This window comes from Papaver somniferum, chromosome 3 (genome assembly GCF_003573695.1).
Source record: "Papaver somniferum cultivar HN1 chromosome 3, ASM357369v1, whole genome shotgun sequence".
Classification (NCBI taxonomy): Eukaryota; Viridiplantae; Streptophyta; class Magnoliopsida; order Ranunculales; family Papaveraceae; genus Papaver; species Papaver somniferum.
The window spans coordinates 196,683,119-196,699,814 of NC_039360.1; the positions used below are offsets into that span (position 1 = coordinate 196,683,119).

The following is a 16,696-nucleotide window of genomic DNA, read 5'->3' on the forward strand; positions in this document are numbered from 1 at the left end:
TCATTTTTTTCTCTTATATACTGATTTCGAATAGGTCTCATATACATAATACATGCACCACGCTCATCATCAGCAAATTTGATATAAGGAATTTTGTATTTTTGGGATGTACTGATATGGTTCTGGATGCAAGTATTTTATAAAGGTGGATTTCCTTCGCTCTAGTGGTTGACGAACAAAAGCATATACTCAGAAATATACATATTTGTATTTTCTTGATGTTCACAAGTAGAGTAGTACCTATCAAAGGGTTTTGGTTCCGAAACTCTATTGGAAGGTACTACCCCACTTGTGAACATCAAGGAAATAAAAATATGTATATTTCTGAGTATATGCTTTTGTTCGTCGACCACTATAGCGAAGGAAATCCACCTTTACAGATGACTTGCATCCAGAACCATATTCGTACTTCCCAGAAATATACATATTTTTATTTCCTTGATGTTCATAACATGTGAATATCCAAAACCCTTTGAATATTAAGTCCAAACCCTTTAAACCAAGTTATTGTGAGTGATAAGTTTCTTATTTCGGTTATTGATTTCCTATTGGACGTTTTACATGGTGCTTTATTCTTCTCGCAAATAAATTAAGATATGGTTATTATTAAGTTCGAATGTATGGGGATGATATAAAAAAAAAAAGCATTTTGAACCCATATTTGTCACAAACATCCCTTTTCTGTGTCCACTAAGTTATTGCAACTCTTTCACATGTATTTACGGGAGCCATGACACGTAACATCAAATAGTAGTTTTACTCAAATTATTATTTGGATATCATTGATGATTACAACAAATACTCCTGGATTTTTCCCTTATGGAAAAACTTAGATTTTACTACAACTTTTACTGCTTTCAAACACAAGCTGAAAATTACTTTGATTTACAAATAAAAGTAATTAGAACTTGCAGAGGAGCTGAATTCACTAACAATAAGCTAAGTTATATACACTTGAGAAGTGGTATTATATATTTGTATAATTGTGCTCACACCAATAATTACACGGTATAGCTGAATCTAAGCATAACCACTAGCATGTATATGTAGAACTCTATTACTATAATCCAATCCATCTGATTCATTCTGGGTATATGTTATTCATACAACCAATTATTTTATTTATAAACTTCATGCAGCTTATTTGTCATTCATATCCCCTTATGAGAAATTCTATAGTATTGCACCAAATTATGATAGCTTGAAGGTGTATGAATGTGCATGTTATCCTTGGTTAAAACCTCTCACTCATTCTGAATTAGTACCAAGATGTACATTATGCATTTTTCTTGGTTATTCTTCCCAGAAGGGATATATATATAATTTGATCCTTAATCCAGAAGAGTCTACATTTCAAAACATGTCACCTTTAATCGGAGTTTACTTCATGTTCGCGCTTTCAAGTAATTTCATTTTCTATACTGAATCACAAATTTCTCTTCTGCATTTTGACAAGTGTTTTGCACATATTAACTATTTCTTCTGCAAGTATTTCAGGTGGTACTACTTATGTTCATGTCACTAATAAGTCACTTTCTGTCAAAACCACAACAAGTACTTCTCTTACCATCCATATTTATATTGAAACCTCATATGCATCTCCTCTGCCAGTTGTTGAAAATCATCATATGCCAACCAGGGGTAAAAATAGAATTTTTAAAAATAAAAATTATATTTCAACTAGATATCTTATCTGGTTTCATGTCCAATATTTCAGAATGTGTTCCTATTTATTTTACACAAGATAAGAAAGATCTAAAATTACAGTTAGCCAAGGTTAAAGCCAATAAAACTTAAGTATGACGCTCTCATCTCAGCTGACACTTGGTTTCTTATGGGACCATATTTTGCTCGAGATCTAGTGTGATGTAAATGAGTGCTTAATATTAAGCATAACCCAGATGAAAACATAGAAAGATACAAGCCTGGACTTGTTGCAAAAGGTTATCATCAACAAGAAGGATTACATTATGCAGAGACTTTTAGTCATGTCGCAAAGACAATAACTATTAGAATTATTCTTTCTATAACATTCATAATAATCGGATGGTTAAACAACTTGATATAAGCAATGGTGTCTTGCAGTTTTGATCTTAATGAAGTTGTATACATGTCTCAACCTCCTAGCTTTGAAGACAAGAACACACCGAATTTTGTGTGCAACTCCATAAGTTTATTTATTTCTTAATACAAACTCCAAGGGGTGGATAAAAAAATACTTACGTATTTAAGGCTTCATATGTTGAGACCTCTTAATCCATCTAGAAATGTGGCTTACAATAGCTCTAGTTTTTGTTGATGACATCTTAATTATTGGATCTTCATCTGTATTCTCCAACAAGGTAATATCTCAACTTGAAAGTCTTTTCATGTTAAGGATTTAAGTCTCGTTCATTATTTTCCGGGTATGGATATCAAAAGAACGCTTATTCTATGCATATTTCTCATTCTAAGAATGTCCTGGACCTTTTACAAAAAAAAAAAAAAAAGTTAGAAGCCCAGCTATGTTCTACTAGAACTATTGCACATACGTAAATGAGCAAAACTGATGGTGATCTTCTTGATGATGTAATTGGATAAAGATCTTTGGTTGGTGCACTTAAGTATGTCAATTGGATTAGACCATGAAATTTTTTATGTTGTTAATCATGTTTTCCAGCATATGAGAGCAAACCCTCAACTGTCAATTTGGTTGCTGCTAAGAGATTTCTTTGATATTTGAAGGGAACTACTGATTTGGATAATTTTTCTATACACGTGTATTTGACTGCAGTATATTTATTTTCTTATTCTAATTGGATTAGGAATCCAAATGATCTAACAATTTTTTTTTCAAGTCCAATTTCATAGTCCTCCAAGAAGCAACCAACTATTACATAGAGCTGAGTAGATAATTATTTTATATTGTAGCTGAACTTTTCTGGGTCTGACGGTTGCTCAAGGATTTACATATTTTCCTATCTGATTCTACAACTCTTGGATATGACAATAAGAGTTTTATCTCTTAGGCCTTAAATTCAATGTTGCTTGGTATAATAAAGCATGTTGTTATTGAATTTCACTTCATACGAAAGCTGATTAATTCCAAGATGCTTAGAATCTACCATGTGTCACTGATTTTCTTGTGGCAGATGTCTTTACTAGAGGTTAGGAAGCTTTTGATTTTTTGAGAAGCAAGTTGGGTATTTTATCACCGTCTCAACTTGAGGGAGAAAATATATATATACTCCCTCTGTTCCATTTTACTTGATGTTGTAGACTTTTTCACGCAGATTAAGAAACATCAAAGAGAGTTAAATTTTTCCAATTCTACCCATATTAATACCTTTAAAAAAGATTAAATGACCTAGTTTTTAGTTTCTAGATTTTAGAGAAAGTTACCAATCCCATTGTAATTTGCTTGGGATGCACCAAATTTTTATAGATTAGAGTATGTATCCTCCATTGGAAATATTTAAAAATTTGAGTAATTGTTTATGTGTTGATTACGATGAAAATTTATGCTCTGGTGTGATTCCAAAGTAAGGGTAAATCAGAGAGAATTTGGATAAAATACTAAAACTCTCATCTATTTTGAAACAAAAAATAAACCCTAAAACATCAAGTAAAGTGGAATGGAGGGAGTATATATTTATATATATTGATCGGTCAATAGGAAAGGATTCATCGAAAAAGAGGTACTTAAGGGGGTACCTCAATCCAATAAATACAACCGACAAAAAAAAAGGGACCGATTTTTGGAATCGATCACCCAAAGAAAAGGAAAAAGAACAAAAAGCCAAGTGAGAACAATAAAAAGAAAACACCAAACGACTCATATCCAACTCAAAGTGGCCAATAGAAATAGGAGTCCCATAAAGCTATCACCATGTTAGCCGTCAAGCCGATCTTGTGGGGATAATAAGAATGTGTATAACTGTATATTGTTTGATCGCCTCCTTTAGCTTAATAAAGTGTTCATGTCATGGCTGTCAGGTGTAACAATCGGTTGTGTTTTCAATTTCTGTTCCAATTGAGTGTTAGAGCAGTTCCTATGGAATGAACAAACTTGGAGTTTGTTCATTTTGCTCTCACTATGGAATCAACAAACATGAAAATTGGATGTTCAAATCAACATATCTATTGATTTGAACATCGAGATGGACAACACAGAGCACATGTGATGGAAAACTGCACGGTGGTGCCAAAAATGCTGGTGTTGGATTTACAAACGCGGGCGTTCAAGCTTCAAACGCCCCTAACAAATTCTCTCTCCAAATACTGTTATTATGTGTATGGTTTATATTTTATTATTTGTTTTGTTATTAAGTAATCCAGTGGGACCCAATTTATATTAATTAAATCATTAGTGAAACCCAATTCTTATTAGTTTATATTAATAAGATCACTAGTGGAATCCTAAAACATCAGATTTATTCATTTTATATTGTTTTCCATAATGGAGAATACAATTTGTTCATTCATGTGGCTCAACAAAACAATAAGTTTGGTGATTGTCATGGAAATTGCCCTTATACTTGACTTGTTGCGTGACTTTGAGATGTAACATCTTACTTCCTTCTATATAATGCATTGTATTCTCTTGTTCCCTTTCTAAGAATTCTTTTGTTCTTTCCTTCTCCGTTTCGCCTGTATACACATCCCAAGTCGCCAAACAGTTGGCTAGTCCATCTAAATAAAATAACAAAACGCAAACTGTTGGCTTGGTCACTTGGACATGGGATGCTTGTTTTATGGCGATCTGTGCGCGCATTAAATGTGACTTGGCCAAAAATGAGCAAAATATCTTACCATTATGATCCTGGGGTATGTCACTAATCCAATGGCTACGAATCAGATATGGAGATATTTGTTTGTCGGAATATGCATTGAGCTTTTGATTTTCATTACGGAAATTTTGACCAATCAAAAAAGATGTAGATAAGTCTCTGGTTTTTGATTGGGAGACGATTCTGTCTCCGGGTCTACCAACCTAATCCGATAGACAAAAAGAAACTTTACTTTGGTTATACACCACTCTGTATGTTGTCACCTTTATGTCTGGGTGGCAACAGGATAATAACTATTCATATGAATTCATGGATGGAGTTGCATCATCCACCCTGGTGTCCAGCAAAAAGTCTCTTTTATACACTTGTTCTAGACCTAGCAAAACCTAACTCGAACTCTGAGTTCAGCTTCGAATATCCCGAGTCCGCTTTTGAGTCGGCCTTGACCATGTTGATTATTACATTTTCAATGATAGTGCTAGTTACTACAAACTTCGTGAGTTAGTTTTTACAAATGCTATCTTATCCTAAAAAGTATGGCATGGTATTATAGTCCTCGATCCTGACTGGGGGGAAGAACTTCTTAAATGGAAATTCCCAAATGTGAAGCAAGCAAGTAAACCTTGAACAACAAAGAGAGTAGCCTTATCGCAAAACAATATAGAACTAAGAATGCTGAAATAATAGGTACAGACTACAGAGTAAGACGGGAGAAATTCAAGCTAAAACTAAGCATGCTCAATTTATTTTTCGGTTGTTTTTTGTTTTTTCACATCTTTGCAAAAGATAGTTTATTCGAATTTGACAACACAAAATTGGTTAAAAAGACCAAAACCAATAATTTCTGGGTGAAAACCACACTTAGATTTTGATACTGTTTAAATGGACAAAAATGTATAAATAGCCAGGATGTAAACAGTTTTATCCTGCCAATTTTCAGACACAAAATTGGTTAAAAAGACCAAAATCAACAATTCCTTGGTGAAAAGGACACTTAGATTTTGATACTGTTTAAATGGAAAAAAATGAAAAAATAGTCATGATGTAAACAGTTTCATCCTACCCATTTTCAAATATTTTTTCTTATTTTTAATTTACATCAGGATGCATCCAGTTTCATCCTTGCTATTTTTTAAGTTAAAGTCAGGATGAATCCAGTTTCATCCTTGCAATTCTTTTGGTGTCCATTTCACCCATACTAATTTTTACTCGTCCATTTGAACAATGTTTTAAAAATATTTTGACAAATGACCCATTATATGATTTTCAAATACATTTTCTTATTTTTTAATTTACACAGGATGCATCCAGTTTTATCCTCGCTATATTTTAAGTTTAAGCTAGAATGAATCCAGTTTCATCCTTACTAAATTATTTTTGTCCATTTCACCCATACTAATTTTTACTCGTCCATTTGAACAATATTTTAAAAATATTTGGATAAATGATCCATTTTCCTATTTGACAACTACTGTAACTCATTGCTAGTCAAACGGGAAAGCATCGTATTTGACACCTTACCATCGGCTCGTTACGAATAAAAGAAACTCTTTTAACAAGAACTAAAAAAGTATAGTTATTGATTATAACGTAACTTAAAACAGTCTGAGGCCTGATTTAGCCCCATTACAGGGCCGTCCCTCTCTCATAGCAAGTGTGAAATTAAAAACAAATTTCCCCGGTGTTACCACAACTATCGATGCTGTGAACCGTTACGTTGCCAATCCTTTAGCCACATATTAAAATGTTTGAAATAACAGTCACAATCTCTTTGTGTGGGTCTATCATTTCACGTGAACACCCCGTGCAAGGAAGTGAACGTTTGTTTATTTGTATGATTCATTTGGAAAGCTGGCTACGGGAAAGAAGAATGATTCCCTAAGTGGGCAGTAGGGAGAAAATTCATCACCAATATTAAACACTTTGTGATTCTCCAACTTGCTTTGCTCTAGTCACTCCCCAGAGATGGTATCTGTGCCCTATGAAAAGGAAAATATTGGTCCCATGTGGCACTTATGTAGTCTTCTAATTAAACCCAATACGGCCCACATTATCTAGATTCTCCACCAAAAGGCAAACAAAGCATAATTCTCCTTTATAACCCACTCCCGAAATTATTAACTTGCTTATAATCTCAACTCATATATAAACCCTAACACCCTACACTAAATCATATTCCTCATCATACAATCATTTCCCTACTCATCTTCTTCTTGTTGTTGTTTATTTTCCCAAACCCTACTTACTTCATCTGAATAGTACTACTTTCTCAAACTTCGAGAGAGAATTAGTTAAAAGAAAATGTCAGGAGTTTGGGTATTCAAGCAAAATGGTGTAATTCGTCTAGTCGAAAATCCGGCTACTAGCAAGGTACTTGTTCATGTACCGACGAATCAAAAGATAAGATCTTATTCTCAGCTGGAACGAATTTTAACCGCTTTAGGTTGGGAAAGGTACTACGATGATGCCGATCTTCTCCAATTTCACAAAAGAAATTCGATTGATCTGATCTCTCTACCTAATGACTTTTCCAAGTTCAAATCGACACATATGTATGATATCGTAGTCAAGGTCCCTGATACCTTTCATGTCCGTGACACGTAATTGCTTCTATATATATGTTAGAAACGGACACCCGTATATACATAGACACGGTATACAAATCAGGTGCCGAGGTTTTATTGTTACTTTTCATGTCAAACAGTTAGGTTTGAAAGTAGCTCTTCAAAAGAGCTGATCATGTTTTTTTCTTCTTGTTCTTTTCTTCTTCTTCTCGTTGTTCTTGTTCTTCATCTACCATTGGAAAATCGATGCTCTGATCAGATGCATACAAGGATGGTTCAAGCAATCTGATCTTTTAAATTTCACACTCTGGTCTTAACTACTTAAGTTGGTTGGAAATGTTGGTGTTCGGAGCTAAAAATGGGTTTTTGTGGAATCATAACCCTAGTTTCCTGTCTTCTTCTCTTTGCATGCTTATAGAGAAGAGCTGTTTGTTTTTGTGTGATTCTGTATAAAGTTTGTAAAATATTGTGTATTTGGAGTTTGGAGATCGTGTGATGATATGGGGCTTAAACCTAAACCTGTTTTGTAGTTTCTATGAATAGTTAAATAAGTGATCAAGTTTGTCTGTTTTCTATTTAATTATGTGCGGCCTTTTCAAGTGAATCACAGATTGCATGATGATGTATGTTGTGAGATGTAATCCTAACTATGTTTGATTGATTAATTTAATCCAAGTCAAGTTTGATAATCAACTGTTTGTTTCTGATCATGAACTTACCGTTTTAATCCATCGTCTAGCTAGGCTTACTAATTTAAATCCGTTATCAGCGTGCTAATGATCGATCAGCGCTAATATCAGCAAATGATCAAGCAAATAAGATTCACGACATACTTATATCTTTCCATCAATGAAGGGACTCTTCACAAGTTCATAACATTCTTGTGAGACCTGGCCCCTAAGCTTTTTGTTTAGTATATTAATTTGAGATGAAAGTTGATTAGTAACTAATTTATAGATGTTGGAGCATTTGGGAAAATGCCAGTGGCCGAATCTTCAACACGTCTTAACGGATATTACATTCTTTTCGGGTACTGTCCAATCGAGCTTTCGCTAATGTGAGCAGGTAAGAGTTTCTTTGATCCACCTAAGTCGTCGTCTTTGTTTTGGTTTCTTGCTAGTCTTTCGTGAGGTTTTACATTTCTGATAGCAGTAAAGTTGTATGTAGATCTTGCTATGTGTACTTAGGTATATGTATCTTTGATGTTCATTTTCATTCAGAAAAACTTAGATAATGAGAATATTCGAGAGAGACAGGTTAACGTAGCTCTTTGGCTGACTTTGGTTCTGATTTTGGAGCGTGTATTCTGGAGATGTTTAACGTAAAATGGAGAAAGGCATACTGCAGAGTCGTCCGCATCTATCATGGAATTCGCTCTGTTCCCAGGCTGTGCATGTTTTGTTTGAGTTTGAGTTTGAGTTTTGAGTTCGTAGCCCTTCTGCCATGAACTTCTTTATTTCCAACTTCAGAAGGATTTTTCTCATTTTCCTCTTGTCTTTTAGTTTTGTAACAACCGAGGGAGACCGGAGACAGTTACGAAACAATAACTTACAAAAAAAAAAAAAAGTGTTAAGGATCGAGCAAGGGAGAGGAGAGCATAAACGCGGAAGCATAAAAGACTACATTGATAATAATTCTTGGTGTGTCAACTTTCATGGCTCAACAACCTATTTATATTGTTCACAAACTTGACGACCACTCAAGGCACTTTCCTAACTAAGATCAAACTCTAAACATAGACACTTTCCTAACATAAACTCTCACAACTTAATGTGCATATCTCCTAAATATAGACTCTCATATATTATTTCCTAATAAAAAGCCATAAAGAATTCGCTGCTGAGCTGACAAGTTTTGAACTACAGTCACTCGTTTCATCTCCGAATGACTTAACCACCGTATTACAGTGATACCGGCAAAACACAAAGAAATAATAACCAAGCGAAACAAAAAAACCCATGTTATATTCATCAGTAAATTCTTCCGGGCTTATCATTAATTTAAAGATGAGAAAGAAAGAATTTATGGCTATCAGGATTTTGAATCTATATGACATACCTAAATTCCCTAAACGGATTCTAATATTTTTAAATGAGTAACCTTGTAACGATATTGACCAAGGTTTTCCTAGTACCAAAAGTTGTTGAAAGGCAAAGGCAAATACCATTTGGGATGTTCCCTTTAATGGGCGTGACATGTAAGAGTTTCCAATCAGTAAATGTAAGAGACTAACTTAACAAGGGATTACTATGAGAAACACTAACAGCACCTATTGAACCGATGTAAGGTTAACTGTGATGCCTAGCTCAAGTACATGCAAGTTCATGAATGGTCTATTTTGACATTTTACTCGCGGAACAGTTATCAGCAATAATACTTCTTGTATATATGATACATCTAGCTAGATTGAGATGCTCATGGCCCCTTTCTATGCCTTCTCATCAGATCACGGTAATGATTTCGGATGCTTGAGAGAGAGAGAGACTAGCTACGTCCTTGAATAGAATGGTTCGGGGTTCTGGGAGGGAGAGATGATATAGAGAACCAGAGAAATGTAGAATCAAATAGAGCCCAAGCCCTCTGTACCATATGCGAGCTCCAACTTTAGAACTCAGTTTAGCCGTTCATGATTTTATAGCCATGATGGTGATGTATGTGTTTCCTAGAGTTGATTTGGATAATGTTTTGTGCATCTTGTGTTATCTTGAGTTGATACAGTAAAAACACATACACCACCATCGATCATGGCATAGTTCTTTAACGTATTAGCAAACGAACTGTGTGGATATGCAGTTTTGCTTGTTAGAACAATTATGGTATTCACTTAACGCATTTCATCAAGTAGTTCGATAGAGTAGTATGATATAGACGTGCATAATTTTGTATGGAGAAGAACAAATTAATCTATGAAAAAGACATCTATATAACTAATGTACATGCATTTAATTACCAAATCGTTTGAAGACATGATATACACATGCAAAATTGCAACGTCATAATAAAACTTAGCGATCAACTGTTGAGAGTGAGTGAATGAGAGGACCACACATTATTATTTTCAAGAACTTGACTACCATAATTGTGATTTTGCCTTCTCACTTGCCAGACATTGGGAAAGAAACTATCCTTCAACAGGCACTCTTGATGGCCTGATGCTCAAAGCAAAGTTCTGTACGTTTGCCTTGCTTTAGGACCAGACTTGCCCATCAAAAAGTATGTATCAAGAACATCTACAAAGGCTTTCAAATTATGACGTGGGGATGCATAAAATTGCATCATCTAAAAGTAGTCACCTTTGTACATTTGCTTTTGTAAGAGCATATATATATGTAGTGGTTCGTCTATCTATCTCCATCCTCATATTGGTTTCTCTGTGTCTATCTCTCCGGTTCCCCATCCTTAAATTTAAAGGAGCTTTGGAGAATCTATAAATCCTAATGATGTCACAACTCACCCAATTAAATTTTTACACACTACTCTTATTTTATCATCTAATTTCAATAAATAATCAAGGGTTTTACATAATTTTATCATTATTTATTATTGAGATTAAAAAGATTCCATCTTGTGGACACACGAACTACGCGGGGTCCGAATGCCCACAATCAATCATTAAAGTCTAAAGAGATTACGACGATGATCCCCTGATGCGGATTCATTGGCTCAAAACCCACGGGTTTATCATGGCCTCCTCCAACTTCCCCGTGCGTAGCGATTATGCATGGGGTACAAATATAAAAGGAAAACAACATATATAAGCAGATATGTGCGGAGCTAAATGAATGTAAAGTGCTGAAATGTAAATAAGACCAAGGTTTACGTGGTTCAGCACTAAGGCCTACGTCCACGGGGTTTGTTGTTCTACTATATGATTCACGGTTACACGAATAGTTGAATGACTTTGGGTTTACATATTTCTCTCCACTATGGGATTAACTTACCTTTGCTATTCTCTCTCTCTCTCTCTCCTGATGTTTTTTCGATCCCCCCTTCCTCTTTGTGGAGATTGGGTATTTATAAGGTTGGAATGTGGGACCCATCTCTGAAGACCGTTGGAACCTTATCTTCTCGTGTCCTTGCGTCCATCACGCGGAGGTCTGCGTTTCCCCCTCGATCCCGCGGAGGCATCTTCGCTCGTTCCATAGGTCGGTCGACACGTGCACTGCTCAGAGTGTTTAATGCGGGTGGTTGAGGGGTCTGCTCGTGTCAGACAAGTGTCTTCTGCCCCTGTCAGTCCGTGTCAGCTGACTTTCTCTCCACCGTTGATCTTAGCTCCTCTTCTGGGGATGAGATAAAGCAACTCCTAGGGGTTTATTTGGTGCTTCGTGACGCATCGTGTTTTGATGTTTTTGGCTTGCATGCTCTCCACGTACCTTTTTGTATACACGTGTCCGATAGTGAGATATATGTGTACACAATTTGCCCCTTTTCTTCGGGCTTAACTGACTAATGGGTGCCTTGAAGAAAAACTATCGTCGCACATTCTTCTCACTCCTAATAACTTCTCCTAGATACTTGGGCACGTCTTTTATTCGTGCATTAACTGCTTATGTAACGGGCACGTTTTCCTATTTCTCCCTTAATTTCCTCTTTTCTTTCGGGTATTTTAAGGATAGAGAGGAAATTTAATTTCATTCTTCCTAAACACTCTCAGTTCATTCTTCCTTTAAATTTCCTGCCTGCCTTCATTAAACCTGTGACCTTAAATTTTGTCAGTCTTTATTGCACCTGGGATCTTCCCCTGTTCGTTTCTTCTACTTGCTGTTTTTGCCGGTGAGTTTTTCTTTTCTTGATTTCACTGTTTTATGCCGTGTTGATTTGTGAATTTTCTGCTATTGTTGTTCCTTGTTTGTGATGAAGAACTTTTTCTGATGCTTGCATACTAGTTTGCCCCTGTTCTTCATCTTAAATTAAGGCAGCCATTACTTGGAGGGTGGAGTATTGAGATTGTATCCTAATTTTAGGGTTGCTATGTTATCGTGGTTGTATTGCTATGAATGTGTTTTTTGATTTTTGGTTATGTGTGTAACCTGTTCTTGATTTTATTCTTTCCGCAGCCATGTCTGACCGTCCGCGGCCTACTTATGAGACTCCTGATTCTAGGTTGTCGAGATCTCCTCAGCGTCGAGAGTCTCAAGATGATGTTCGTCGGAGTCGAGTTGTCCGGAGCGAGAGCCTCGTCTTCTCGGGAAGAGATTCCTCCGATAATTCCGTCTGGCTCACGGAGAGTCTTTAATCACTCAATGGTGCGTCCTCGTGAAGATACTCGGAGTACGCAGGCTCCTCCCCGCGCTGTTGCTTTTGACGTTCCTCCTTTACGTTCGTTAGTGCCCGAGCATCATACGGTCTTCTCCAACTTTAAAGGGAAGAATACAAAGGGCGTAGCTCCTGGGCTGGATCTTCAAAGAATCCCCCCGTGAAGAAAAAGCGTCTGAAGCGTTTGTTAGTTCATCCGGCCCCGCCGAGGAGGAGAGGCTGCTCCCTTGATACGCAGTGTTTCTGTTAGCAGGAGAAAAGTAACCTTCAAGCATATCGATCTTGAAATATTCAAGGAGAAGCATGAGCTCCAAGCCTTCGGGGTTCGTTTTATGCCCCCGAGGATGATATTACGTATGAGCTGATCTCTAAGTACGAATTCGATGAATTTCACTTGTTAACGACGGTTGGGGCCTTCGAGGCTGGTCTGATGCTGCCGTTGTACAAATCGGGTGATTCCTTCTACTACGACGTGCTCGCTAGTCGTGAGGGTTCTTCCACAAATACTCATAGCCGTTCCGTATCCCATTATCGGGGAATTATCTCCGCGCCCTGAAGGAATGCTATCTGCGGAGAGTAAGGGGGAAACGTCGATGACTTGCTACGTCCCCAATCCCTTGGAGAAGGAATGGTACACTCCTGAGAATTTCAATAACTCCTTCGGTGATTACGTCAATAGCAGGAATCGCAAGCCGTGGAGTGTCAGCCTTCGGAATCTTCCTGCTCCTCGAGGCGAGATTCGTCTGTTAAATGAGGTCAGCGATGCCAAGCTGAAGTATGTTCCTGGCACGGAGGCGTCCATCGTCGGAAACTCTTCCCCGCGCGAGAAAGGATCAAGCGCGATCATGACTACGAGTGGCACGCCACTGTCATTGAGATAGTGGTCCGTGGGCTTACGGTTGGATTCCCGGTTCCCGCGGATGGCGGCCAACCGAGAATAGTAAGCCGCGCGAATCTCCTCCCGCTCGCTATGGAGATTTCTGCCCCTGGCGTCTGAACTTTGCGGGCATGAATTTTCCTTATGCCCTGGATGTCGTAGAGGGACGAGGAGGATGGTTCCGGTGCTATACTCCCATCGAAGAATATCTCAGCTGCTCAGGTACGCAGATTCTAGTTGTGTTTCGTTTTTATAACTTCCATCGGACGGGAAGAATAATTCCTTTGTGGTGTCGGTTTCAGGTATTGAAGAAGAAAAAGATTAGGCCGAAGCAGTCTTCTACTATGGTGGTGGGCGAGGTTGAGGCCCAAGAAGAAGTTACTAGTCCTGTGAACGAAGAGTTTGCTGAGGACGAGATTACAGATGGGGAGGAACGTACTGGTACCTCCCCTATCAATGCCGAAGAAGAGGTCTTCGCTGGTCACGCCGGTGATGGAGGAAGGAACAAGGGTGTAGTGGCGGATGATGTTGTCATCGAGGATGTTTCCGTCCCTGCTGGTGATGTCATGGATACCCTCCCACTTCTCAAGAATTTTCTTTCGATCGGATGTATTCCACGGGGGAGTTCTTTGACGAAGCCCTCGATTTTCCCGAGGACTTCTCTTTACTTTCCCCTAATGACGATTGGGATGTTCTTGGTGGTGATGGTAATGGTGATGCTGCTGTAGAAGGTGTTGGTGCGGAGGAGCCTGCTGTGCATGTAGGCGGGAGACATGCCAACGTTCATGCTGAGGGGGTCGAGTCGGTCAAAGGAAAATCTGTTGTGACGCGCCCGCCGATAGTCTTCCCCAGTCGCCGATGTCTGAGGGTGAGGATGCCATCATGAGTTGGTTTAAGGAGAAGAATCTTCTGTTTGTCTCTCATCCTGCTCCTGTGGTTGTTGGGGAAAAGGAATCAACCGCGTATACCCGTCGCATGATGGAGATGTCTTCGAAGGCGCAGGTGTCTGAAGCCTGGGGAAAAGGTTGACCGTTCCCGAAGCTACCCTCGTGCCGGAGCCTCCTACTTCTGTTGCCGATATGATGGCTATTGCCGACGGGTATCAATATGGCTTCCCGCAACAGCGTGTGCTGAGGTAAATTTTCGTACATGCTTGTTCGTGAGAATAGGACGCTTCGGTTGAATAATGTTTTGTCATTTTGATGTGTAGATGATGAGGAGCGAGCATTGCAACCACGTGCTGTATCAGTTCTTTAAAGCAAAATCTCTGAAGCTCGAGGCTAAGCTTCGTCATCGGGAAAAGGAATTATCTGCGGAGGTGGAAATAGAAGAGCTGAAGAAAAGCCTTAAGGAGAAAGAAAACTGGGTGAAGCAGAGGCTGATCTTCGTTCAGAACTTATTGCAGTGCGCGCTGAGTTAGAGCAAACTCGTAGCCAAGTTTCCACTTTCACAGGTTTGGTTCTTTTCCCTCGGTATGTCGTCATTTTTTCTCTTAGTTGTTCTGTCTGAGTCTCCCCACCCTATGTCCAGTGGGTGGCATCCCCGAGCTGGTATGGCTTCGAAACGAAAGAGCTCGGCAAAAATCTCGTATTAGAGATTTGGTTGAGAAGATTAAGAGTGAGGCTAGGAAATGGGATGCTCGGGCTGAAGTATGGCGCGCGCGGCATGTTCAGATGGTCGACATGCAAAATCTGTACAACCATGATCGTGCTTTATTTAATGGCACACTGCTGTGGACCAGTGATAATCTGCGGGAAGCCCGCGAGCGTACTTCCTTGTTGGAATCTAGGATTCAGCTATTGGAAGAAGAATTACAGACGGCGCGGTCCATTCCTCTTTCAGGGGTCCAAGATAATATGCTTGGTCTTGCCAGGGAACGAGATGATGCTCGTGCTGAAGTCTATGCTCTCAGCAATGCTCTTTCCGCGTCTCGTGCCGATGTAGCCCGTCTTGCTGAGTCTGAGAGGAATCTTGAAGTGTGCATGTAGACTCAGCAAAGGGGTCTCAGAGATAAATAAAGAGGTCGACCACCTTCGTCATATGGACTCGATGAAGCAGGTAGAATTAGATGCCTGTCAATTTACTCTCACCAACCTTCAACTAGACTATAAGAAATTATCCGCGGAATATGATCATCTTGATGAAGCGCGAGATGCGGTTGTTAATGAATATGAAGAGGCTTCGGCTTGTGTCGAAGGTATAATCCCAATTCATCGAGTGTGATCTTGTTTGTTTTCTACGCTAACTCCGTGGTGTTGTCTTTTTCAGGGCTCGAGGAACGCCTTCGCGTCACAAATGAAGAACTTGAAAAGGCTCAATCTTCCTTAGCACAGCAAGAGGAACAAACCAATCACTTCAAGAATTTAGCAGCCACCCGCGAGGAGGCCGTTGGTGCTGCTTCCAGAGAAGTGAATCGGCTATCTCGTTATTATCCCAAGCCCAACAGCGGACAACAGTTATTAAACATAAGGCTCGTTGTCAATTGGCTGAGGAGACGAACAAGATGCTGGAGAGGATGAACTTGGCCTAAGGAATGAACATGGTCTCGTGAAGAACTACCCTCGTCGTCCCGTTCCTGCTGCATTGCCCAGCTCCTCGGGCCCCTCTTCTGGTGGGAGCGTCCCATCAAGTCTTCGGAAAATCCTGACGACGGGACCGCCACCTAGGTAGAGGCAGCGTTCTGTAGGGTCCGCGGCATAATTGTGCTTTTTGTAACGATGTAAAAGGAATGTTTTTTGATTGTGTATCCTTGGCTTTGGCCGTTCACTTCTTGTAATCACCCTTTATGAAATGAATCCTCTTCTTGATATACCTACAATGTTTTTGTATTTTAAGTTTGTGAAAAACAAAAGTTAAGTGTTTTTGAGTGCGATACGAAAGGAAGGTACCTTCGTGATCGTCTTGAGACCTGTCACCCCGCTGGCAAATCCTGGGCCAGAGGATTCCCAGACGGTGGGGGCCGGGGCAACGTTCTAGGATATGGGGTGTAAAATATGTACGCACCCATTCCGTCGACCCGTTGCCTTAAGATTGGTTGGGTATCTCTTTCTGCTGGGTGCCTTCCCCCTGGTCCTACACTTATGGACACTGATGGGGGAGCCCTGAGAGATTGTAGATTAACTACTTTCCCCAATATTGTAGGTAGATTCCACAGACTTGATAATTTGAAAGCTTGTTTGATTGATAAGTTGAGGTCTGCAATTCCTCTTCCAGAGATAGAAACATGTTGG

The 16,696-nt window shown here is 39.0% G+C and overlaps 1 protein-coding gene across 1 annotated transcript; it reads left to right on the forward strand.

Moving 5' to 3' along the window:
* The first annotated feature begins 6,926 nt into the window (after positions 1-6,926).
* Positions 6,927-7,913, forward strand: LOC113358369 (flowering-promoting factor 1-like). Its single transcript, XM_026601918.1, has one exon. The coding sequence runs from the start codon at positions 7,071-7,073 to the stop codon at positions 7,371-7,373; it is 303 nt and encodes a 100-aa protein (XP_026457703.1). The 5' UTR covers positions 6,927-7,070; the 3' UTR covers positions 7,374-7,913.
* Positions 7,914-16,696: the final 8,783 nt, after the last annotated feature.